This window comes from Fusarium proliferatum, assembly GCF_900067095.1.
Source record: "Fusarium proliferatum ET1 genome assembly, contig: FPRO_scaffold009, whole genome shotgun sequence".
In the NCBI taxonomy this organism is placed as follows: domain Eukaryota; kingdom Fungi; phylum Ascomycota; class Sordariomycetes; order Hypocreales; family Nectriaceae; genus Fusarium; species Fusarium proliferatum.
In genome coordinates, this window is record NW_022194798.1 from 1194031 (window position 1) to 1217337 (window position 23307).

The 23307-nt window shown below is 48.8% G+C and overlaps 10 protein-coding genes across 10 annotated transcripts; 4 read left to right on the forward strand and 6 right to left on the reverse strand.

Annotated features, from left to right (window-relative positions):
* Window positions 1-2551: 2551 nt before the first annotated feature.
* Window positions 2552-4326, forward strand: FPRO_15339 (uncharacterized protein; the record flags this gene model as incomplete). Its single annotated transcript, XM_031220352.1, has 3 exons — window positions 2552-2596; window positions 2651-2882; window positions 2945-4326. 3 exons carry the CDS (start codon window positions 2552-2554, stop codon window positions 4324-4326), a joined length of 1659 nt encoding a protein of 552 aa, XP_031086019.1.
* Window positions 4327-5366: 1040 nt separating this feature from the next.
* On the forward strand, window positions 5367-5705 carry FPRO_15338 (uncharacterized protein; the record flags this gene model as incomplete). The annotated part of the gene is made up of 1 exon (XM_031220353.1): window positions 5367-5705. The coding sequence occupies one exon, from the start codon at window positions 5367-5369 to the stop codon at window positions 5703-5705; it is 339 nt and encodes a 112-aa protein (XP_031086020.1).
* Window positions 5706-6377: 672 nt separating this feature from the next.
* On the forward strand, window positions 6378-6761 carry FPRO_15337 (uncharacterized protein; the record flags this gene model as incomplete). The annotated part of the gene is made up of 1 exon (XM_031220354.1): window positions 6378-6761. One exon carries the CDS (start codon window positions 6378-6380, stop codon window positions 6759-6761), a length of 384 nt encoding a protein of 127 aa, XP_031086021.1.
* Window positions 6762-7823: 1062 nt separating this feature from the next.
* On the reverse strand, window positions 7824-8910 carry FPRO_15336 (putative pectinesterase precursor; the record flags this gene model as incomplete). Its single annotated transcript, XM_031220355.1, has 3 exons — window positions 7824-8191; window positions 8242-8414; window positions 8462-8910. 3 exons carry the CDS (start codon window positions 8908-8910, stop codon window positions 7824-7826), a joined length of 990 nt encoding a protein of 329 aa, XP_031086022.1.
* Window positions 8911-9940: 1030 nt separating this feature from the next.
* On the reverse strand, window positions 9941-11695 carry FPRO_15335 (uncharacterized protein; the record flags this gene model as incomplete). Its single annotated transcript, XM_031220356.1, has 1 exon — window positions 9941-11695. One exon carries the CDS (start codon window positions 11693-11695, stop codon window positions 9941-9943), a length of 1755 nt encoding a protein of 584 aa, XP_031086023.1.
* A 1436-nt stretch (window positions 11696-13131) lies between these two features.
* On the reverse strand, window positions 13132-14025 carry FPRO_15334 (uncharacterized protein; the record flags this gene model as incomplete). Its single annotated transcript, XM_031220357.1, has 3 exons — window positions 13132-13341; window positions 13394-13698; window positions 13752-14025. 3 exons carry the CDS (start codon window positions 14023-14025, stop codon window positions 13132-13134), a joined length of 789 nt encoding a protein of 262 aa, XP_031086024.1.
* Window positions 14026-14238: 213 nt separating this feature from the next.
* On the reverse strand, window positions 14239-15324 carry FPRO_15333 (uncharacterized protein; the record flags this gene model as incomplete). Its single annotated transcript, XM_031220358.1, has 3 exons — window positions 14239-14544; window positions 14600-15220; window positions 15274-15324. 3 exons carry the CDS (start codon window positions 15322-15324, stop codon window positions 14239-14241), a joined length of 978 nt encoding a protein of 325 aa, XP_031086025.1.
* Window positions 15325-15766: 442 nt separating this feature from the next.
* Window positions 15767-16687, reverse strand: FPRO_15332 (uncharacterized protein; the record flags this gene model as incomplete). Its single annotated transcript, XM_031220360.1, has 3 exons — window positions 15767-15995; window positions 16045-16336; window positions 16393-16687. The coding sequence occupies 3 exons, from the start codon at window positions 16685-16687 to the stop codon at window positions 15767-15769; spliced, it is 816 nt and encodes a 271-aa protein (XP_031086026.1).
* A 2021-nt stretch (window positions 16688-18708) lies between these two features.
* On the forward strand, window positions 18709-20120 carry FPRO_15331 (uncharacterized protein; the record flags this gene model as incomplete). The annotated part of the gene is made up of 5 exons (XM_031220361.1): window positions 18709-18889; window positions 18942-18998; window positions 19045-19115; window positions 19167-19546; window positions 19595-20120. The coding sequence occupies 5 exons, from the start codon at window positions 18709-18711 to the stop codon at window positions 20118-20120; spliced, it is 1215 nt and encodes a 404-aa protein (XP_031086027.1).
* A 137-nt stretch (window positions 20121-20257) lies between these two features.
* Window positions 20258-22979, reverse strand: FPRO_15330 (uncharacterized protein; the record flags this gene model as incomplete). The annotated part of the gene is made up of 5 exons (XM_031220362.1): window positions 20258-20959; window positions 21008-21678; window positions 21741-22698; window positions 22747-22794; window positions 22845-22979. 5 exons carry the CDS (start codon window positions 22977-22979, stop codon window positions 20258-20260), a joined length of 2514 nt encoding a protein of 837 aa, XP_031086028.1.
* Between the last annotated feature and the right edge of the window lie 328 nt (window positions 22980-23307).

Below are 23307 nucleotides of genomic sequence, written 5' to 3' on the forward strand. Positions count from 1 at the left end.
CCTACATTACCCTTGCTATACTGTACCACAGACAATTGGCTTCTGAATACTAAGACACTCTGACAGACGGCTTGGCACTACGCAGAGTGGCCTGGTGAACGAGTCTTTTGAGCAGCTCATGTGACAAACCTTCCATTAACGAGACCTTTTTGGCCACAAAATCAAAGCCAGTAAAAACTTTTCAGTCTGGACCGTTGATCGAGCAAACGGTCTCACGGTTGAGCCACCAGACATCAAAGTTCGAGTCCCAGGATCACCGCCCCGTGCATCCACCCAAAGACGAGGGCATCGTCTCGGGAACGCCTCTCAGGTCATCGAATCCTGTTGATTGGAATCCAAAGAAGCGGAAAGTCGGCCTACCCAGGCTCTGGGCGCCAAGATCTTACCCCAGAGAGGCCCAGCGCATGCTTGCATGTTCCAAAGTCCTGCAAGCGCTTCCACACCATTATGAGAATAGATCGTTGTATTTATACTCATTTGAGAAAGGCCACTTGGAGATCTACGCGGCTATGTCGGCAAGCCTTCGCTTGGCTGTAGCTAAGCTACTGCCGAGTAGCTGATGCTTTTGACATTGCTACGCTGCTGTTTAGTGAGCTGGATGCTGCCTTTCACCAAAGCGCTTGATCATCATAAGCATCACGAGAATTGCAATCACCAAAATGCCCATTGCCGTTTGAAGGTCGTCTGATTCAAGTTCAAGACGCTGAGAAATGATAGTTAGACTGGAGACTGATACGAGATTAACGTGACTCTGAGTCAAGTCTCGAATGCTTCGGCAAGCACCGAGATTGTACAAATTTCGCTATTTCTGACAAGTTCGAGATCAACCTGAGGCACAGTCGGACTAGAACTTTAACCCTAGGACTCATGAGCCCAGTCACATCATGGGATGATAAGATAAGGTGCGGAATGGTAGCATAGTTGCCCAATAGAGATCTCCATGAGCCCCCAAAGACACAAATCTGATGCTTGGAAATAGTCTGTTCATAATCTAGAATCGGCCAAGCAGGCCAAGAGAGGCATCCTTGACGGGATATCGGCCCAGCCTCTGGGCGGCCTGGGCAGCCGAGTTGTTCTGGGTCAGTCATCAACCCTAACCCACGAAATGACCTCTTTTCGGTGCGGACCAGCCGCTGTCAGTCACGCTGTATGAAAAGCAGTGTCCTCAGGTGAAAATTCGGAATGTCATCCCATCAAGCCGATCAACAGCCAGCGATGGAAAACCGTTACCGCTGCTCGTCAAAGGCGCTGCCGCCTTGATCTGTCAAACGATTTCGGAGGCTAACCTTGTTGAGCCCGGCAAGGTGGTCTTCGACTTCCGTCGATTTATTCGTTCATTGGTAAACATGCGGACCCATTCGGCACCTGTGACTGGAGAAGAGAAAAGCTTACCCCAGATCATTGCGGAGGGTTACAATCCCGCTTTTTCCGCGTGTGTCTTTTCTTATTTGGGGATCAAAGTGCCATGGGGTCGGAGGAGTCGGGCCGTAAACGAGACTATTATTCGTGGAGAATTGGTCGCTTGGAATGCGGGGGAGTAAGCTTGTCTTGACCATGAAAGCTCATGAAATAAGCACTGCTTTGACCAACTTTATCGTGAGATCGAAGGTCACGAAGATCAAGCCGATAAACTTGTGGAGAAAAGAGTCATCATCTGGGGCATGAACCCTTTAGAATACTCGTAAATCTTGAAAATAAACTCTAATGGCATTAAAGGACACCGCAGATTCCCCTAATCTCATCCCATTCATAGTAGGCTCGCGGTCTGGAACTTTTGTCCACTTTCAGCAGCACGGATCTCGACCAATCACTCAACGGGATCCCGGGCCGGCCAACACAAAGAGTTCCTCCTTACCTTAAACAGAATAAGCACGAGGGGACAGTAATTTTGGCCTCCACGTCTAACCCGCATCCCTCTCCACGGGGAATCGTAAGAGCCACCTCGGCTGCCCGCAAAGTGAGCCGACCAAATTCCAGGGAAGACAGAGCACGTTAGATGCAAGGCGGACCACGGAGCCGACAGAAGCACGATCACTACTCATCGAATGAGCGAGTGTTAAGCGCCGCTGGCACACCCGAATCTGGGCCCAGCGCACATGACTGCATTATCGGATAGCGAATCAGACTCTTGGTGCGTCAACACCGAATTCTCGCTTCCCCATCCCACGTGAATTTCGCGTTCAGGGATAGGACTTGGCCGTTCTGGTCAGATCAGTCTAGGCCGTAAGAGTGTAGCACTCGATTCAGCTCTCGGAAGGTTGACCGTCGATCCGTGGCCCTGGACAGACAGACTTAGCAGCCCTTTCAGATCTTTGTGGGTTGTATCGGATCTGCAGACCGTGTTCCATTGTGTTGCAGTTGGTAGGCACACGGACGGACTCAATTTGCGATGCAGATGAACACCACCATCCCCAGCATCTCCAAATTTAATATATATTCCCTTGATCCATCTTGGACCCCAGAGTCTTGTTTCCTGCTCAGACCCATCTCAATCATCAATCAACAAAGCACCCAGAAAGGTAATTCACAGCGTCGGCGCTGAAACATCAACATGGGATCCGAATCCATTCACAGCGATAGGCACGATGAGAAGAACGTGCGTCTCTCTCCGCTCAGCAACGCAATTGAGCAAATACTGACTTTGGGGTAGCCGAAACACGAGGTCGCCATCGTCAAGACGGCCATTGGTGACGAGGCCTTCCAACAGGCCATGATCAAGGAGCCCCCGCCTAAGATGGCAGCTCCTATCCTTATCTTCGCCAGTATGGTAGCCTTCTGCTGCTCTACCGCCAACGGTTACGATGGTTCGCTTTTCGGTACACTCCTCGCCAACGATGATTTCAAGAAGTTCTTTGATGTCGATAACAAGGGTATCGGTGCTGGTATGTCTTCGTCGGTTCGCCCCAAAAACTGATCGTGAAACTGATATGTCTTTCACCGTTAGGTATCGTCACTTCCATGTACCAGATCGGTTCCGTCGTCGCGATCCCCGCTGTTGGTCCTGCTATTGACACCTGGGGTCGTCGGGCTGGCATGGCAATTGGCTCGTTCATCATCATCATCGGCATCATTATCCAGATTGCCTGTATCAAGACCGCCAGTGTCGATCAGTTCATGGCCGGTCGCTTCTTCCTCGGTTTTGGTGTCTCCATCGCCGCCGCAGCTGGTCCTACCTATGTCGTCGAGGTCTCTCACCCTGCTCACCGAGGTATCATCACTGGATTGTACAACGTGATGTGGCCTGTTGGTGCTCTCGTTGCCAGCAGCGCTGCCCTCGGAGGCTTGGACTACGAGGGAACTAACACCTCTTGGATGATCTCTGTCTGTCTCCAGCTCATGTTCCCCTGTGTTATCTTCTTCTTCTCCATGCTACTGCCCGAGTCACCTCGATGGTTGTACACCCGCGGCAAGAAGGAACTTGCGACTGAGAATCTTGTGAAACTCCACGGACATGGAAACCCTGACAGCGAATGGGTGAAGCTCCAGCTCCACGAGTATGAGGAGTACCTTGAGATGGACGGCAGTGACAAGCGATGGTGGGATTACCGCGCCCTGTTCCGCAACAAGGCTTCCATCTACCGACTGACTTGCAACTGTCTCGTCTCCCTGTTCGGCCAATGGGCAGGAAACAGCATTGTCTCCTATTACCTGAGCGCTTTCCTCGATACTGCCGGCATCAAGGGTGCCAAGACGCAGACCAAGGTGGCTTTGGGCATGAATGCCGTCCAGATCGTCTTCGCTTCAATTGGTGCTGGATTTACTGATACTGTTGGCCGTCGCCCCATGCTTCTCGTTGTCAACCTTGTTTGCGCTCTGTGCTGGGTCGGCGTGACTGTTCCCGCCTCTATCGCCAACATTACTGATCTCGACGATAAGGCGCAGACAGACGCTGTCACCGGCCCTGTCAGCAAGGCCATCCTGGCCTGGGTTTACCTTTTCCAGATCTTCTACTCCGTTGGTTGGACTCCCCTCCAGGCCCTCTACCCCGTCGAGGTACTCAGTTACGAGATCCGAGCCAAGGGTATGGCTTTCAGCTCTCTCTTCACCAACGCTGCCATGCTTGTCATGCAGTTCGGTATCCCCGTCGCTCTCAAGAACATTGCCTGGAAGACCTACATTGTCTTCTGCGTCTGGTGTGTCTGCCAGTCCATCATTCTTTACTTCCTCGTGCCCGAGACCAAGAACCGAACTCTCGAAGAACTCGACCACATCTTCTCGTCCAGCAACCCAGTCAAGACCTCTACCCAGAAGAAGCTCTTCGAGGCCGATGCCAATGCCAACATTGTCCACATCGAGCCTGCAGTTGCCGATTCCAGCAAGGCTTAAGCGTTGGACAGTTCTTCTTTGACAAGTAAGGCTGTTATAGTTTGCATACCATTGCATTCCATTTGCAGAAATTGTAGTTCAGATTGGGTGAAGTAGGATATGAATAGCTGTCAACGAGGTGTATGCTCAAGTTAATTAGTCTAAATAAATTCGATGGTGGCAATACTGATACTTGCCTTTCGACCGTGATAGTGTCCCTTTGATTGCAATCCTGTATCAGCATCAGCCTGTGGCAGCAGATATTTGCTGGCTTTCTCGTTTGGTTTGGCAAATCCTTGGCATTTACTGCTAAGAATTGAAACACCGAGTACCTGCTCGTAGACAACGTGCCATTTGAGCTTGCTCCAATCTGAAGGCCAAATGCCGTACGACAAATAGAACTGTCAGCACACAATGATGAGCGTTGTGTTGGTTTTACAAACGTTCCGCGCTTTGGATTGGGAATTGCCTTGAAGTTAACTCCGGCTTCTTCAACTGTTAACTGGAACCAGCACGGCATTGGATGTTTCCAGTTAATGCCGGAAAACTAACGCCACGACGAAAGACATTGACTGACGATGGGCTGTGAGGCTTGTTGTAGGAAGCGAAGAGTTGGGCACTCCGTTTTCATTCCGATCGAAGTGCGAACAGGTTAGCCAAGCCTGTCCCATCCCCAAACCATTCACGAAGTCTGAATTCAGAAATGAAGAGATTTTTCCAGGAATACAACAGAAGCTGCCAGGTGCAAGTCAGATTCGAATTGCAGAGCGAAGCCGATGTGAAAAACTAACCACGATAATCAGAACGATTTTTGTGGTGAACAAGCATCAGGATGGTATCTAAATGTCGTCGCCCCACCGGATAATTACAACTAAAGTTCCTGAAGGGCCCCGAATCAAAGTCTAGGCCCTCGAGCCTTTTTAACCAGCAACCTCGCTTAGAAATTGACGGAACCAACATACATATATATTTACAGGGGTTATCAGATGACCTTGCACGAGAGACACGACCAACAACAATAAAGCAAATCGGGCCATTACTCCCTGTCGAACTAGTAATGCATGCTGAAATTATTGGCAGGAGGTTATTCAACTCTGTTGATCTTTCAAGACTTTTGCGCAAGGTTAAACGGGTTATGCGGCGATATGCCAAGGAGCCCCTTTCAGCCATGGGAAAGGAAGGTGAAGGACGCACAAGTTATTGAACTAGAAATCAAGACCGAATTAGCTATTGCAAACAATATGCTAATCATAGCTGATAGATTGATTGTTTCTGTCTTTGACAAAAGTAAAAGAGAATCAAGCGGGCTCTCGACATCCAATGTTCAGGCCTTCGCAGAGACTAATCCACCATATACTGAGCGTTCTGACCATCTGATACACAGTGTTTCAGTAACTTAAGAGGTGAAAAGGCTGCCTGGATTTAACCGTCGAAGTGGCAATACCGTCAGTCTGTGCCTCTTTGTATCCACTTATGGTTGGCGAGACAGTAGGGTTGACGGGCATACCGCGAGCGATAAAGCTGTTGGTTTCGAGTTGGCCAAGACATATCGCCACCTGATGGCATGACTGATATCTCAACATAGTTAACAGCGCGCCAAAGCCCTGGTAACGCGCCCCTCGCTGTTTAGGTCCAGAACAATGATTTCGTAGAAGCCTATGCCGAGGTTCCGTAACCTTCGGCCAACATCAGTGAAGCTATTCAGAAACCCACATATGTCTTACGTTGAACCTTGCATGGCAGGGGCTAATGGTTATGGAGTGCATGGGCTGTTTTATGGCACAGTCGGCCGCCATGTTCAAGAGTCTAACTTGAGTCATTGAAGAATTATGTCACGATAGTTCACGTACGTTAACAGGAACACGTGGTCATCCAATCTACAGTTTCTCTATATAAGGGATCGAAAACCTCTGTATATTTGTTTGTTTCTCCAGATTCTTCATCATCTCCCGATCTAACTTACCAATTACAACGAACCTTCCACAATTCGACACTTGGTCTCTCTACAAGTCGGTGATCTCACTACATTTATTCACTGACACAACTCAAGGCTCACAAACTCTAAAGTCACCATGAAGTTCACTCTTCCAACCGCGGCCTTCGCACTTTCCTTGCTCGGTGCCGCTGATGGCGCCCGCATCGAGACCTATGTCACCACGGGACCGCAGATTCTCACGAATTATAGCTCTGCTTATTTCGGCGACGACGGCGAGATGTACCCCCTCGGTGGTGGTTTCAGAGACGGCTGTCGAAAGACCAAGTATGATTGGGTCAAGGAGATCTGTATTGACGACGGCAAGCTGAGGGCGCACATTGTGTATTCGGGTGGTACAAAGAAATGTTTCAAGAGAACCAAGGACTCATCTAAGGCTTGTGGTGGCTCCGCGGGTTGCTGGCAAGGCGTGTGCCAGAGATGCTGGACGTACGTCTACACTGAAACAAAGTGCACCTGGTGAGATCGAAGTAACACCATAGTCGGTCCCTACTGCCAGCTTTCCTGTTCGCATTGGAGGATTCTTATTTTGGGCTATTCTTCATCCTGTCATTACGGTAGTATTTATTGTCAAATTCGATTTGTCTGTGCAATCACTGTCACTGGTCTACTGGTCCTGTAGCTTGTCTAGAGTCAAAGTGTTAATTCTCGAGCTCGGTTGTTTCATCACTGAGTCTGCTTTCTTATCAAATATGCTGTCATATCCGTGAGGTCTTCGGTGCTATTCCAGTTGACTTAGCTACCAGGACTGCAGTAGTAATCGTGGCATAGTATGGTCAAGCTAGCTTTATGACTGGATGGGCAAACTATCATGCCATATCATATACAAGGCAACATTTGCAGATAAGACACTGCATGCAAAATAGAGAAAGATGCTTTGGCTATAGTCTTGAGTATTTTGCTTGCAAGGCCGTCCAAATACTCACCATCTCGGTTTTCCTATCGGCAAAGCGATGCAACAACTAGTGAGGCATTTTGGTGTAATGTTTAAGTTGTGAGCTAGATGTGGCATTTGTAGTTGAGATTCGTGGCTTAGGGCTGATATTAACAGAGAAAACATAGTATCTTTTCGGCGTCATATGTAATAATAACCTTTGTAACTCTAATAAGAAGTGAACTAAAGAATAATAAATATCTCACTACGTTCAGATCACTTACTCTTACGTATCACCATCACCGCAACAGCTCACATCACGCGCCTCACACGCAACTGCTCACAGTATCACTCCAAAGGAAGCCATGAAGATTAGGCCGAGAGGTTTAAGAAGGGGGTAATGTATATAGTAGCGGAAGTGCAACGCGTTAGATCCGTGTTTCAATAATAATTTCAAAATCGATAGAAAGCGGAGACCTGGCAAGAGTTCTACCCTCGAATGGAACAATATATACTAATTTCCTGAAACAGGTGCTTGCAAGTGTTTATTTAGATAGACTACTGCTTCCTTTGACCCGAAAATGTACACGGAATGGAATAATGTCTAGATCTGATGTACATGTTGACTCAGCGTCCTGTTTGTGTTATGCTTTACATGTAAGAAGCGTCGTAGAAGCCCTTGGAAGCGTAATTTCCAGACAGGACAGTAGAGATAGAGACTGCATTGGAGAGTTTGGTGGCAAAAGAGGCGCGCTGGCCCTGAGAACCAGCACCAGTGTTGCCGTACTCTCCGAACAGTACGTGAGCAGTGTTCTCCTCACCAGTGTTCCAGATAGACCAGCCCTTAGAGTTGATGACAGAGCTCATGTTAGTCTTCTGGAAGACAACACGCGCATACTGGCGCCAAGGTCGACCAAGGTAGTATGCACCGTTGGCGACGGCGTTGCCGGCAGCTGCGGCAATGTTGCAGTTGTTGAAGACGTAGTAAGACATGTTGGAGTCAGAGTCACGGCCGTTGGCTGTTTGGAGTTAGTGATTGTGCTTGATGCTTAAATGAAGATTGGCATACCAGTGACGTAGCCAACTGAGGCGGCGACGACTCGAAGATCAATCTTCTCGAACCAGGCGGAAGCAGTCTGGCCGAAAATGAAGTCGGTAGCACCCTGAATAAGGCATTTGGAGTACAGCTGATAGCCCTGCTGGGCAAGAAGAGTATCTTGGAATCCAGTGAGAGCGACACCGCTACGGCTAGTTAGTAATGATCATGGTCGAGTTGCTAGTTGACTTACTAGTATCCACTGTCGGCATAGGCGCTCAAAGCAACAGCTTGGCTACCCTGTCCATAAGTGTTGGCAACATTGACGTTGTAGAGCTTGAAATTGGCAGCCTTGACACGGAGGGTAGCAGTGCCGTCGTTGTTGAGACCATCAGCCTGGCTCTTCTTCGCTGTGATGGTGACCTTGTTGCCGCTATATCCGCTAGTGTCGGTAGTGTAGCCGTAGATAGACAGTTGAGCGCTGCGGCTAGGAACAAGGACCTGCTCATTGTAGGTACCCTGGTCAATGAAGATGCATTGCTTTCCAGAGGCCGTCGTTGAGAGAGAGTTGACTGCAGCTTGAACAGTACCGAATTGACCGCTTCCAGGTGACTTCTTGACAGTTATACATCCGGAGGGCGCAGTTGTTCGACTAGCAGCGAATGCCGCTGTGACGAAACTCAATGTTGTAAGGAACTTCATGGTGATGTATGTAGATCAGGATAACCGAAACAAGCCAATGATGAGAAACAGAACCACCGGGAAAATGTCAGTGTCAAGAGTCGGAGTATTTATGTAGCATTTTTAAACTTCATCTCTTAGTAAATCATCATATAACTCCAACTCTATACTCCAGACACAGCTCAGGGATGTTTCTTGTGATTGGTGGAGAATAGTTTGTTCATTAAAAATACGAGGCCCCTGCTCCAGAATCATCCGGTTTGTCCGGAGCGTAAGCTTCCGCTGTTGGTTTCAGCCGTTTCAAGTCGATTGCCATGCCCCCAAAGTGACTAACTCGAATGAGTGTAGCAGCCCATTTCGATCGGATTGTGGCCAGATCTAGATGCAGTTTGAGCTGCTTCGTTTGGTGGATTAATCGTTTGCCATGTTTTCATCCCGCAGATGAGAAAATCCGGGGTACACGCGTTTCATGCAGCTGCAGAGCCCTTCATTTCCTCCACTAGCTAGCTAGTGGACACTTGCAAATGAAGGCCGACATCCATGCTCAAAGTCAAAATCAAGTACCGTTTAATGTTGCATTGAACACAATTAATGACCAAGGATAACGATACGAAACTCAAATAAACACGTAATACAAAGCATGCACTCCCGCGGGCCGAAGTGAAATGTTGACAGAGAAGTAAGTGAATTGATCTCTGGACACAGAGTCTAAAGTAGACTATGGATACATGTAATCGCCCCCAACAGCCCAGGACCGCCATCCAGAGAATCTCCATCCAGTCGTCGATATTACATACGTGTCTATCGTGCACTATTTTAGGCCGAGTATGCGGCAACACCCATAAAACCATAAGATCATCAAAAGGTAAGAATGTTAAGCATCCACTGCACAGAAACAGACATCCCACTGAGAAAGTAAGAAGGTAAGGTGCGGGTGCCCCAGAGCAACGGAGTGGAAGTAGAAGAACGAAGCGAAGATCATGCGGCTACATAGTCACTAATCGTTTCTGTGAGAATGTCAGTGGGGGTTGATGCGGATAGGACGGGAGTACTAACAGAGGAGAGCAATAGCACCCATGGCAAGGAGAGCCAGGACGGGGCGGACACGCTCACCACCAGAAACGATGACAGCATCATCACCAGAAGGCTTGCCACCCTTCTTGCAAACGGTGGGCTCAACATAGGGAGTGACGTCCCAAGGGTTGAAGCCGAGGCAGGTGGTGTAGGCAGTCTTGCAGGTCTCAATGATGGCACCAGAAGCGTCGCAGCAGGCCTTGTAGACAGTGGTGCACTCAACAGCGCACTCCTCATCGGAGCCAGACTTGCTGGAGCTGTCGGACTTGGAGCCAGAGGCCTTTGAGGAGTCATCGGACTTGCTGGAGCTGGAGCTGGAGCCACCGTTGTTGTTTCCCTTGGAGCCGGAGTCCTCTCCGTGCTTGCAAACTGTGGGCTTGACGAAGGGGGTAACATCCCAAGGGTTGTAGCCGAGGCAGACGGTGTACTCCTTCTTGCAGACCTCGATGTCGTGACCGTCAATGGAGCAGCACTCATCGTAGACAGTGGTGCACTGGACACAGCACTCCTCCTCGGAGCTGGAGCTGGAGCTGGAGCTGGAGCTGGAACCGCCGTTGTTGTTTCCCTTGGAACCAGAGTCCTCGCCGTGCTTGCAAACTGTGGGCTTGACGAAGGGGGTAACATCCCAAGGGTTGTAGCCGAGGCAGACGGTGTACTTCTCCTTGCAGATAGCAATATCGGCACCAGGGACGGCACAGCACTCATCATAGACAGTAGTGCACTGAAAGCAGCACTCATCAACAGTAACCTCAACCTCCTTGTGGCCGTAGTCGGTCTTGCCAGAGTCTCCGTGCTTGCAGACAGTAGGCTTCTCCCAAGGGACAACAATGAAGGGGTTGTATCCAAGGCAGATGGTGTACTCCTTCTTGCAGACCTCAATATCAGAGCCGGGGACCTTGCAGCACTCGTCGTAGATAGTAGTGCACTCGATGCAGCATTGCTCAACATCGACCTCGACATCGGAGTGCTCGTAGGACTTGTCGTACTTGGAGTTGTAATAAGACTCGCCGTGCTTGGACTCGTACTCCTTGTAGTAAGACTCCTCGTGCTTGCAGACAGAAGGAACCTCCCAAGGGAGGATGATGAAGGGGTTGTATCCGAGGCAGACAGTGTACTTCTCCTTGCAGATAGCGATATCAGCACCGGGAACAGCGCAGCACTCATCGTAGATGGTGGTGCACTCAAGGCAGCAGTATTCGGGAGTGTAGTAACCAGCGTGGTAGCCAGAGTGGGAAGAAGAGGTGGAGTGGGAAGAAGAAGAGTAGTAGTAGCCGTACTTCTCCTCGAAGTAAGAGCTGGTGTACTTGGACTCATACTCAATGTAGTAGCTCTTGTCGTGCTTGCAGCTGGTGGGCTTGACGAAGATAGACTCGTAGGGGTTGTAGCCGAGACAGATGGTGTACTGGTTCTTACAGACCTGGATGTCGGAGCCCTCAATGCTGCAGCAGTCCTCATACACGGTGGTACACTCGATGCTGCAGATCTCGGGGGTGAAGCAGGTTCCAGTGCCGCACTCACACTTGCCAGGGACGGGAGACTTGGTAGGTCTGGCCATGGTGGTCATGGTGGTGGTGAAAGTGACGGGCAGCTGGGAGGTGACCGAGGTGGGGACGTTCATGCCACCAGAGGTGGAGAAGTCGGTGGTAGAAGGTCCAGGAGTAGTCGTCTGGGCGAGGCCAGTCGAGCTCAAGGCCACGGTCAAAAGACCAGACAAGCCGAGGGAGTATCTCATCTTGGGCGATGTATATCAGAAGAAAAGAGAGTGATTAAGTTGGATGTAAAACAGAAAACAAAAAGAGTGAATGTGAAAACTGGGTTAGTAAAGAGTGGCAGACGCAACCGGCTGTGAAAGAGTGATGCTGGCTGAGCTGAAGAAGTTGATTTGGAGAGATGTCTACAGCCTTCTTATACCCAGATTCTCACGAGAGAGCTTCCTCGGAAATGTTCATGTTAGCTTCGTTTAGAGCCTCGATGGACTTGTCCGGAATCCGGGGTAGGGCCGCTGGAATTGGGGAAATTCGATATTTCCCCAGATTAGAGTGCCAGCCTGTCAAAGGCATCAAAGTTCAAGGTTCAAGGGGTCAAAGATTTACCTCACGCGAGACATGTCCCTTGAGAATGTTTCAGATGCATATTTGATAGGTTTCATCAGATGATCTCGTATTTGAACGAAGAATGCTGCAGTGCCAAGAAGCTATTGAAGGGAGGTCATGTTATTGCCGGCTTGGCGAGTAGAAGTATTGGTGTTTGTCTGAACCACATATTCCATACACAATATCATGCCCAGATTTTCTCCTTCAATTCTTTCTTGGCCCAAAAATCTCCGAAAAGGTTCCGTCGTTACAACTGATTTACAGTCGGGGACAAGTGTCGGCTCATGAGCTGAAGGGATAGTAAACACAATGTCTCGGACCCTCGGCTTAGTCACAACCTTCCCTCCACAATTGCCCAATCACGGCTTTTGAACCATCAAAACATCATTTCTGGGGTGGAATCTGACTTGCCGACGGCCGATGCCCAGACTGCTTGGCTCGCAAACTGAAGCAATCCAACGTATAAGCTTTCTTTAAGCTTGAACCAAGATTCCTAGACCCCTTTCATATAAGCGAGGACCACGATAGGGCGTAGTGAGACCCAGCCATCTTATTCCAATATCAGTTGACTTTGAGATTGTTGTTTCTTTGTGAGAACGGGGTCGTCAAAGCGTGTCTAATTTTTGAGAGAAATCGACTGAACCAGAAGCTCAAGACATTGAAGAGCTGAAAGACAACGCGCCCAAATTCAGCAAAGATACCATATTAATCATAATATTAGGTTTCTAGACTGTCGACCGCCAGCCGGCGTCCGGAACTCGCGGGGAAATTTGTGGCACTAGATTCATATCAAAGGTCTCAGGTGATCCTTGAGAATGTCTCACTACCGCCCGAGTCTCGTAAATAAACAACTATGCATTTTTTTAACCTTGTATACCTTATCCGTCTAGCTTTGCATGCCAGCCTTAACGCAGAAATAACACGTCGCGCCACTAGCTAGACGAGACCAACAGATGCCCCGGACCGGGTCGGAGAAATGAGCATGAGTCGGAACGTCGCGATCGCGACCATCGGGTGACCAATAAATAGGGGGAGCGGAATGAAGCCTATTGTTTCGGCTTGTGTTTTGGCATGATTAGGGTAGTATTGAGTCTGGTGTCATGAGTGTTGAGGCCAGTTGTAGATCCATATCCCATTCTGATAGTCGCTTGCCGAACATGAGGTTGTAGAGGACATAGCGAACAAGATGGTTCAACCCAAGCCTTTCAAGTCCGCCGGCATCTTCAACCATCTTCATAGCGCCTAGTACATGTTTTGCAGCGACAAGATGATCTCCACAAGTAATCTACATGGTCAGCATGCCATGTTAACTATCTCTGCCCTATCGATAAACATACCTCATCGAGGGCGAGAACTGTGGTCATTGCAACTGCATTCCGACGCGATGGAAGACTCCGTGATGAAAGCCCCTTCCGAAGGCTTTGTAAATAGTACTGCTTGTACTGAATGGCCAACAATGCATACTCATCGCGGAGCTCAACCTCAGCCAAGTATCGACATGCTGCAAGCAGACAGCCTCGTAGAAGAACCGGATCAGTAGAAACGAAGAAGATCCAGTTACTTCTGATCTCAGCTGCTTGTTCTGCAATGTCCATGATTATAGGGCAATGTGCAATTTGGGAGGGCAAGACAGTTTGAAGATCTACGCGGGGATGGTTAGAAAAAGCTACCCTACGCCAATCATGCCAAACTCACATTGACTAAAGATGGAGTGCTCAAATGCCGAGAGCGATTTAATGAAATAAATTATGTTACTTGGTTGAAAATCGCCCGGTAACGTGAAAGGCACAGATGTTAATTCTTGTAGTTTGCTGGTTAATGGCTCGGTAAGTTTTGGCGGCAGAATGTTTCGTTGATCGTGGGTTTTTGCACTCTGTTGTCTCTTTTGGTCATGATACTCGGCTATTGTCTGTTTCCGTGTCTGTGCATGGGCGACGCGTGCTGCGTGAGAGTGAGCCTTTCGCGTCATCTTGGCTGACGCGCGCTGCCCAGGATTGGTCACAGTAATGAACTGCATACTAAAAGAGATTGAAGCGTGCATTAAAAAAATCGATATCAATTATCGACTGTCTGTCACGATCAGAGATGCTTTTGAGCAATGTGTTTACAACGATGCTTAATAATTCACAATTTCATGCCAAGAAGTGCTCCTACTCTATTGAGCCTAGTTTAATCAAACTAACTACATATGGTAAGAGACCTCATCACCAGCCTCCTCGTACACGGCGTTAAGAGCAGCAGCAACTTCTTCAGGCAGCGGCCCCTCCTCAACCGTATCAACATTGCTCTCGAGCTGTTGGGGGCTAGATGCACCGATGATCAGTCCGTCCCCATATTTCTTGTCGAGAATACTGTGATACGCCGTCCATCTGAGGGCTGCAGCATGCCCTTCAATGTTATGCTTAGCGAACACTTCAATGGCCTTGTCGACAGCTCCAAGAACGGATGGCTTGATGTAGAGCAAATTAGTGATACTTCCTGATTTATGCTACCGTATATCAGTCATGTATTTGGAAGAAAGTTTATCCAGGATTTCTACTCACTGCCGGGTCAAATCGTCCATTTGGAACAGGATTTTTATGACTTCCAGAAAAGAGACCGCCAGCAGCAGGACTATAGGCATAAAATGCCATGCCATTCTTTCGAAGAACGGGGAATAGATCTTTCTCGCCGGCGCGAACAAGTGCGTTATAGTGACCCTGATAAACAGCAGGCTTGACAAAACCTCTCTTTTCACAAATATCAATCACTTCTTGAACTTCATCGGCTCGGAAGTTGGAGATGCCCCAAGTCTTGATCTTGCCATCTTTATGGGCCGTGCTGAGAGCTTCAAGAGCTGGCTCAATCGGGTTATTGCGATCAGGTATGTGAAGATAATAGACATTGATCTGGTTGATCTTCAGGAGCTTGAGTGAATTGTCGATATCATGAGTGATGTTCTCCTTGGTATGGCCCTTCATGAAATCTGCTTTGGTGTCAATACTGAATCGCTCGCCTGCGTTGACGGCACCGAGGCGAGGCTCAGAGCTATAAGGGGCCTGGGGTGAATAGACTGCAGCAGTGTCGATCTGAGTGTAGCCTCGTCTGGCGAGGGCATTGATGAAGGCGTTGACTTCATCTGGAGTATCGTAGCGAGCCCAAGGGTCAGCTTCCTTGTCTCCGACCTGCACGAGTTTTTGGTCAGTTTTAATTCAATCAAGAACATCCAACTACTCACGTTTGCGGCTCCGAGAATCAGCTTGAGAGGTGATTTTCCAGCGGAAGTCATGATGTCTTGCTTTGGCAGTGAAATTGAGTATAAGTGATAAGATGTGAATGATAGAATGAGGAATTGGAGACTATTAAAGTAACATGCTGGATTTATATACTGCTTGAAAGCGAATATGTCGTTACCAGACTTCAATTTTGTAAATCTGCCAAGAAGTGCTCTTGCCAATTACGGAAAGAGCCAGAACGATGTTCTGGAGCTTTGATTCGCCCGAACCGACTTTGCCAAGACATGCAGTTTCCTACTGGGGAATATGCTGAAGCCTCATGTCTAGCCCTCGGCTTCGATATGACGGAGGAAGCCCAAGAAGAGGCATTTGTAATGCGGACTTTGAGCGGATTACATTACAAATCACACCGTAGGCGCAGAAGCACTAGACTTGAGGTCGTAAATACCATTTGTTGTGTCAGTATCCAATTTAGAACTCGGGTCTGAGATGACACTAAGCTACATAGTTGGCCTCCATCCAGCCGCCATCAACGTATATCTCCTGCTTTGTCATGAACCTACTCTCATCTCCCAGTAAGAAAGCGATGGAGGCAGCAATCTCCTCCGGCTTGGAGTAGCGCTTGATGATTGACGTCAAGTGATCGCCCTCCGTCATCGTCCATGTACCTGCACCGTTGGGCAAGTGTAGAGGCTGACGGATCATATCGGTATCAATACATCCTCTGCCATATATGTAAGTTAGTGGTTGGCGTCTCATGGGAGATCACTCACGGGCATAGAAGGTTGACTCTGATGGGGTTTTTGGGGTACTTGGCACCACCTTCATATGCAGCTGATTGACTCAAGCCGCGGATGGCGTTCTTTGACGCTGCGTATGCTCCCATATTTCCAGAAGCATACTTGACCTGTTGGCTGCCACAGTTGACGATGCTGCCTCCAGGTTTCATGTTCTTCATCTCGTACTTGATACTGTTGAAGGTGCCGATGACATTCACATCGAGAACTTCCTTCAGCTCCCCGAGTTCAAGGTCTTCAATGGGGTGAATGCATTTGTTCATCTTGGCTATCAAACGGCTTAGCATGTGTCTTTCACCAGGTATCAAAAGCTAATCATCCTACCTGCAACATTTGCAGCACCGTCCAGCTCTCCCCACTTGGCAACAGTCCCTTCAATCCATGCTTTTACATCATCAGGGTTCCTGACATCTGTGGGAAAATAGATGACCCGATCCTTGGCATCAGGGATATCCTGCTCGATACCAGCAACGGCTTTCTTCAGATTCTCCTCCGAAGTAGCAGCCATAGAAACCTTGGCTCCCCGAACCAAAAGGTAGCGCGAGAGGGACAGGCCTGTCCCGCGACTTGCGCCAGAGACAACAATGACCTTGTCTTGGAAAGGGTACGGGTTTGCCATTCTTAGCGTTGTAAAAAGAAAAACCAATATTAGAAATGCAACATGTAAGGGAATGGAGTATCGGCTGCCATTGTTTACTGGGTAGACTATATAGGGGACCCCGTATGCCTCTCAAGCAAGCCAAGCGCCAAGCTTTTGAGTGGTCCTGGAGGGCGACTGAGTGATAATTAAAAGACGACCAGGAACAGAAGAAGCTGCCAATATCTTGGAATGGAGCACTTAAAATGGAGCTTCTTGAGTCGTAGGAGATGGTCAACAGGGAAGATACTGAGTCGTTGCGTTATCCCTTTCCCCGAGGGAATATAGCGCCCAATAGGATAGAAGCGATCATCACATAGTGTTGCATCGTCTAATGATCCCACAACAAAACCGTTTCAAAAAGGGGGGCTGCCTTGGTACTGGCTGACTGGGTCTTGATCCCTACAGCAGAACCGGCTGAGTTACATTGTGTAGGCGAGAAATCTGAACATTACAAGGAACGACTCGAAGGATTGAACAACTCATGCACCCTGACCAATCCCAGTTATGCATGACGTGGGTCTGCAAGAGGGGAAACAAAGCTCTTAACCTCTCGTTTCTTTTTCCTCTTGAGTTTCTTCAAAGGCGCCAAACGAAACCTGTACGAGAATTTTATTACCGTTAGCGTCAACGGGAGGTAACGGTCTGCCTAACCTCCAACGGTCCAGTCCGTGATTCTCGTTTCTAGTGCTGCTTCTGAGGACTTTAGCAACGGAGCGAAAATAAGATTTGTGGGCTGACGTGGATCTCCTGACAAGGATCCCTGACAAGGATCAGATCCTTATTCCAGGACGTGGAGACTGATGTTTTCTCTCTTCACATGATTTTTTAGGAAAGATACAGGGGCTAAGAGAGGTCCTCCCCGGCGAATGAGAAAAGAGAAAGAAGGTCAGATCACTAAACAGTGAAAGTGACAAAAGAAAGTAAAGTGACATATCGTCTAACACAGTGGGACTGCAGGAGCTGGAAATTTGATATCAACGTCGCTGATGAGGAGACCCGATGGAAAAACTCCAACGGAGTTTGGTAATCGTTGCAATATGCTGCGATGTTGTGTCGGATGAATATTGCTGAGTATTGCGCCACAGGCCTCCTTACAGATCAAGATGTTCTGTCCCAGCCCAGTGGCCTGGATACGCAAGGGATTTCAGCCCTGTTGTTCCTGAAGCAAGCCCCATATATAATAACGGATAAAGAGCACGCTACAGAAGTGATCTGCAGCCGTTGGATCATGTTTGCGAAAATCATGGGCTAGCATTGAGATAATGCTGGTCAGTGGCCTTGGCCCGGTGCAAGGAACGTATCATGATGCTTTACGGCTCATTGCCCGGAATCCTACCAATAAAGAGGTCCGGCATATTATTCAGAGATTCGTAGGTCATGCATTTGTTGTCAATGTGGATCTCGTATCAGACAAAGCAAAACCTCTAGGTCGGAAACCGCCAATGCCGAGCTGGTTGCCCTGAAGACGGTTGCAATTAGCCCATTTTCCTTTCTTTATCAAGCGAATTGCATCTCTAGCCATTGAAAACTTGGTGAAGAAAAAGGAATAACTGGTTGGCTGGACGTTTCTCGGGCAAAAGTGCCAAAGCTTGGGTGCAGAGGGTCTTTCGTGGCTCCTCACTGGTATTGAACCGTAGGTCGTAGTGGCAAGTGAGACGCTCGAGTTCTGAGGAGGCTCTAAGGCTCTAATTCCTAGCACAAAATCCTTCGCCAGGCCCCCAGCACTGACAGCTGTCTTGTTGCCTCGGGTGCGTAACGGGAAGATCATCCTTGATGAACAGCAGTGGAGCCATTGCAGACAAAAAAGAAAGCTCCTGATAACGTCCGCGGTTGAAACAGAATAAGAAATAAGCTTGCAGATCTCCCGATTTCCAATTAGATTAACATTCACGCACCTCGCAGCTGAAAATTGTTGATTTAATGCTGCATACATCGCCCTGACCCAACTTGACTTCACTCCACGATCAACCCATACTGTTACGGTCGAGTCGCAAATCGCCATGGCCGAGGAGGTGTATATGATGGAGCCACCCAAGGGGCAGGACAGGTGGGAAGCTGGAAGTGCTGCCACTATACAGATCATTTTGGGTGCTTGTCTGTTCACGCTTGGAACGGTCGTTTATGGACTCCGGATCTTGACCAGAGTACGGCTACTCAAGAATCCTCTTCGTCTTGACGACTGTATGTTTCGACTTTCATCTCTGGGGTTCAGTAGAGCTAACCTCATACTCAGTCCTCACTGGCGCTTCGCTTATAGCATGTTGGGTCTTTTATGCATGCACCATGGGCAGTAAGTCGTCCCATTCCTATCAACACATACATACTCACAAAGACAGTGGTTGCCCAGGGAGGCTGTGCTACCAACTTCTGGCAGGTGACTCAATCGCAATACGAATCATTGCTCAAAGTACGTTTTCGAATTCACATATTGATCTTCGAGATGACTGACGTCTTGTAGTGGACTATCCCCGTCAACATCTTCTACATGTTGTCTTCCGATCTCGCCAAAATCTCTCTTCTCTTTTTCTATCTCCGCCTCTCACCCGAACGAACCTTCCGCATCGTCATCTACGTCCTGATCAGCCTCTTTGGTCTTTATGCCCTCATCTACGCTATGATTAGCCTTTTTGGCTGCCAGCCCATCAAGGCTTCGTGGGACCTTGCCGCTCAAGCGACGGGCAAATGTGTGGACAAGTTCGGCTTCTTCTTGGCTGCGTCGGTTGCCAACGTAGTCATGGATCTGGTAATTTTGCTGCTGCCGTTGCGGATTGTCATCCCGCTACAGATTCCTCGTCGACAGAAGATGTCACTTCTGTTTCTGTTCACTACTGGTGGCTTGTGAGTAACCTTCCCTGTATCACTTGATTAACATACTGACATCTCAAGTGTCATCATCGTAGCCGTCTACAATTGTGTTCTTACTGTCAAGCTATTCAGCAGCCCCAACTACACCTGGGGCCTTGCATACGAACTCTGCTGGATGTACGCTGAGTTGACTGGTTGTGTCATATGTGCATCTGCCAGCTCTCTCAAACCATTCTTCAAGCGAATCCTACCCAAAATTTTCAGCAGTCACGGCGCCAGCTACGGTGGACCCTCTGGAGCAACAGGCGGATCCAATGCCATCAAGAGCCGAAGGCAGTTAAGTCGCAAGCAAGCTGATGCCATCGAACTCCAATCTGGAGATGACTCCGAGTCAGGTAGAAAGGTTACCGATGACGATGAAGCTACACTCTGGCCCAAGCCACAGCAAAGCTTCGACAATGGCAATCACCAAGTCTTGGTGACTGCGCCAGGAGTAGGTTCTGGTGTTGCAGGTTCACGTAGAAGCAACTCCCGTTACCACAGAAACGGTAAAGCTGATGGCATCGAGATTATTTCAACAACGGAGGTTATGTACAGTCCTAGGTAGAAAAAAAATAGAGTTTCCTTTGATCATAATAGAGTCTTATCGAGCAACATCACCGAAAAGAAAAGCATGGAAACTGACTGATCAATGAAGGTCTACTACCCATGACACGCTATCGCATGGGTGTGTACCCAGAATATCTAAAGACCCTTCCAGAAGAAAGTCTTGGGCAAGATGAATTCCGCGCGTGCAATCTCATCCTTGGGATTTGAGCTGGAGGCAAGTATCACGGTGTACTTTCCAGCTTCGGCCTTCCACTTCGATGCCTCCTGGCACCAGAATGACAATGAATACTTATCAAGAATAAGTTCAGCGGTCTTGACCTCGTCGAGATCCACAGTGACCTTGGTAAATGCCTTCAACTCTCTGATTGGCCGTTGAAGAGAACTGTCCGCGTGGTGGATGTAGAGCTGAACAACTTCGGCACCTGCAAATGCGCCCTTGTTGGTGATGTCAACCGTAACGCGCATTTGGTGATCAGCCGCTGGTGTAAATTCCTTGGGGACAGTGAGATTTGAGTACTCGAACTTCGAGTACGAAAGACCGTGACCAAAGTAGAAGAGTGGCTCTCGATCAACCATCTCGTAGAATCGATGACCGATAAAGACGCCTTCGCCATACACAATGTCGTAGTCAGCCTTGGAGAAGGTGAGATACGCTGGCGTATGCTTGACGGATTTGGGGAATGTTAGTGAGAGCCTTCCAGAGGGATTTACCTTGCCGAAAAGAACATCAGCCATGCCATGGCCTGTCTCTTGGCCGCCAAACCAGGCGTGAAGAAGAGTCGGGGCTTGAGACTCCCAAGGCATCTCGATGGGCAGCCCTGATTGCGTAATGATAATCTGGAACGCGTCAGTCTAAGCGCTTCGGCTAAAGAAAGGTCAGCTTACAGCGTCGGGATTGGCCTCCAAAACAGCCGATATCAATTCGTCCACGCGACCGGGAAGTCTCAAGTGTTTCCTGTCGCTGCCCTCATACTCAAAATCTGACGATAAGCCAGTGATAACGATGGGGACATCAACCTTCTTGGCGAGTTCCACGGCATCCTTGATACCCTGGTCTTCGTCGTAGAGCTCAAAAACTCCAACGCGACCAGCGAGCGTTTGTGCAGTGCCAACGCCGCCCGAGAGGCTCTCATTTACTTGGAGCACCTCGAGGTCAAGTACCTGGCCCTTCGCGAATTCGCCCTCATAGAACCTCTCCATGGACAGACGGTTGAAGCAAGGTGTTGAGTCAGTTTTTGGAGGCTGGCTTGTCCACAGATCGATAGCCTCCTTGCCGTTAATGATGAGCTTTCCCTTTCCAGAAGTGCTAAAGCCAAACTTGAGTTTTCCCGACTCATGAATAGTGTACTTGGCTTTCGCTCTGGCATAAAATTTGGTTGGGAGTGTCGCGTGGTAGCTCTCTGGAACATCGACCAGCTGCTTCTCGGCTGTAGTTGAGACAAGAACCTTGGAATTGGGGTTCTCTTGCGGGTCATCTCCAAAGATCTCGACAGACCAGCCCTCGGAATCTGAATCTGGGGGTGTATGACCCTTAATGAGGGGACTAAATCGGAAAGCTGTTTGTAGTGTTAGCACGTATGTAGCGACGGTGGCATAATGCGTGACTTGCAATTGCAACCTGGAGTATATGTGATATTCTCCTCTCCTACAACTTCTTTGATCGCCTCATATGGGGTAATGCCATAGTAAGGCTCGACCTCGGCACTTCCACCACCGCAAAGAGCAGGATTCTTGACATGATCTCCAATCAGTCCGAACTTCAGCTCCTTCGGATTCTTGATCGGTAGTCTTTGCTTGTCGTTCTTCAGTAGCACTACTGACTCAGCCACCAGCTGTCGGATCAGAGCGCGTTGTTCTGGCGTATCCGATTGAGGGGCCTTTCCTGATTTCTCGCCCGCCTTGCACTTATTTACAAGATTCAGAACGTTCTCGACGGCCGTATCGACTGTTGCTTTGGACACCTTTCGAGAGTTGACAGCAATGCTGAGGCGCTTTCCTCTCCAGTCTGTTGGTCCAGGCATTTCGAGGTCCAAGCCAGCATTGATCGCTTCGGATGTGCTGTATGTGCCGAACCAATCACTCATAACAAGTCCCTTGAACCCCCATTCTTCACGCAGGATCTCCTTCATCAGTAGAGGATCCTCACTTACATGAATTCCGTTGATCTTGTTATAGGACGTCATGATCGTCCAGGGGTCTGATCCTCGAAGGGCGAGCTGGAAGGGTAGCATGTGAACTTCTCGGAGGGTGCGCTCGGTCATAACCACGTTGTCCTCAATACTGTTATCAGACTGGTCGTGAGCTGCATAGTGCTTGACGCTTGTTGCGACGCCCTGCTCTTGAACACCGTTGATGTAATGCGCTCCCAAGGTCCCGCTGAGAAAAGGGTCTTCGCCAAAAGCTTCGAAGCCACGACCGATCAAGGGCGAGCGTTGCAGGCAAAGTGTCGGTGCTAGCAGGACGTGAACACCGCGAACCTTGGCTTCTTCACCAAGCAGGCTTCCGATCTTGTGGATGAGGTCAGTGTTGAAGGTAGCGCCCATTCCTGTAGCCGATGGTAGCATTGGACTCGGCATCTAGCGGTCTGTTAGTTCATGCTACCCAGACATTGAGGGGGTACTCACACGAGTGAACGACCGCCGTCCTCGAATTCCATGAGGGCCATCTGAAGTCTAGCCTATCAGCTTCGTCTTTCTTTTCATGTTTGGCATCTCAGACTTACAATAAGCGCAGGAATTCCATGCTTCTCAAGACCCGTCATGCGAAACGATCCCTGGCCCGCCAGAAGCTCCACCTTCTCATCCAGCGTCAAGTTGCTCAACAGAGCTTCAACATCTACAAAATTTGATTCGGCCATATTGTCTGAGTTTTTCAACAGATTTATAATAATAATAATAATGAAGAGATTTCTCGTGGAATTGGGACAAATGCTGGGTTTTGTTGAATTGGCACTGCTCAGCAGGATTTAGCCGTCGGCTGTTCGGGCCGCTAAAATTACAGGTCCCCTCACGTTGGATTGAGGTATTTGGTCTTTGGTAACATCTTGGCAGCACGATCGTCGGGGTGACTGTCAACCTTTATTTTGCTTGGTGGAGACTCCTCTCTGAGTTAATAACCATGACAAAATCTTTGTAATTGGCACTAAGGTGGTTGCAAAGCTGGGGTAACTGCATGCTGACAGCTCG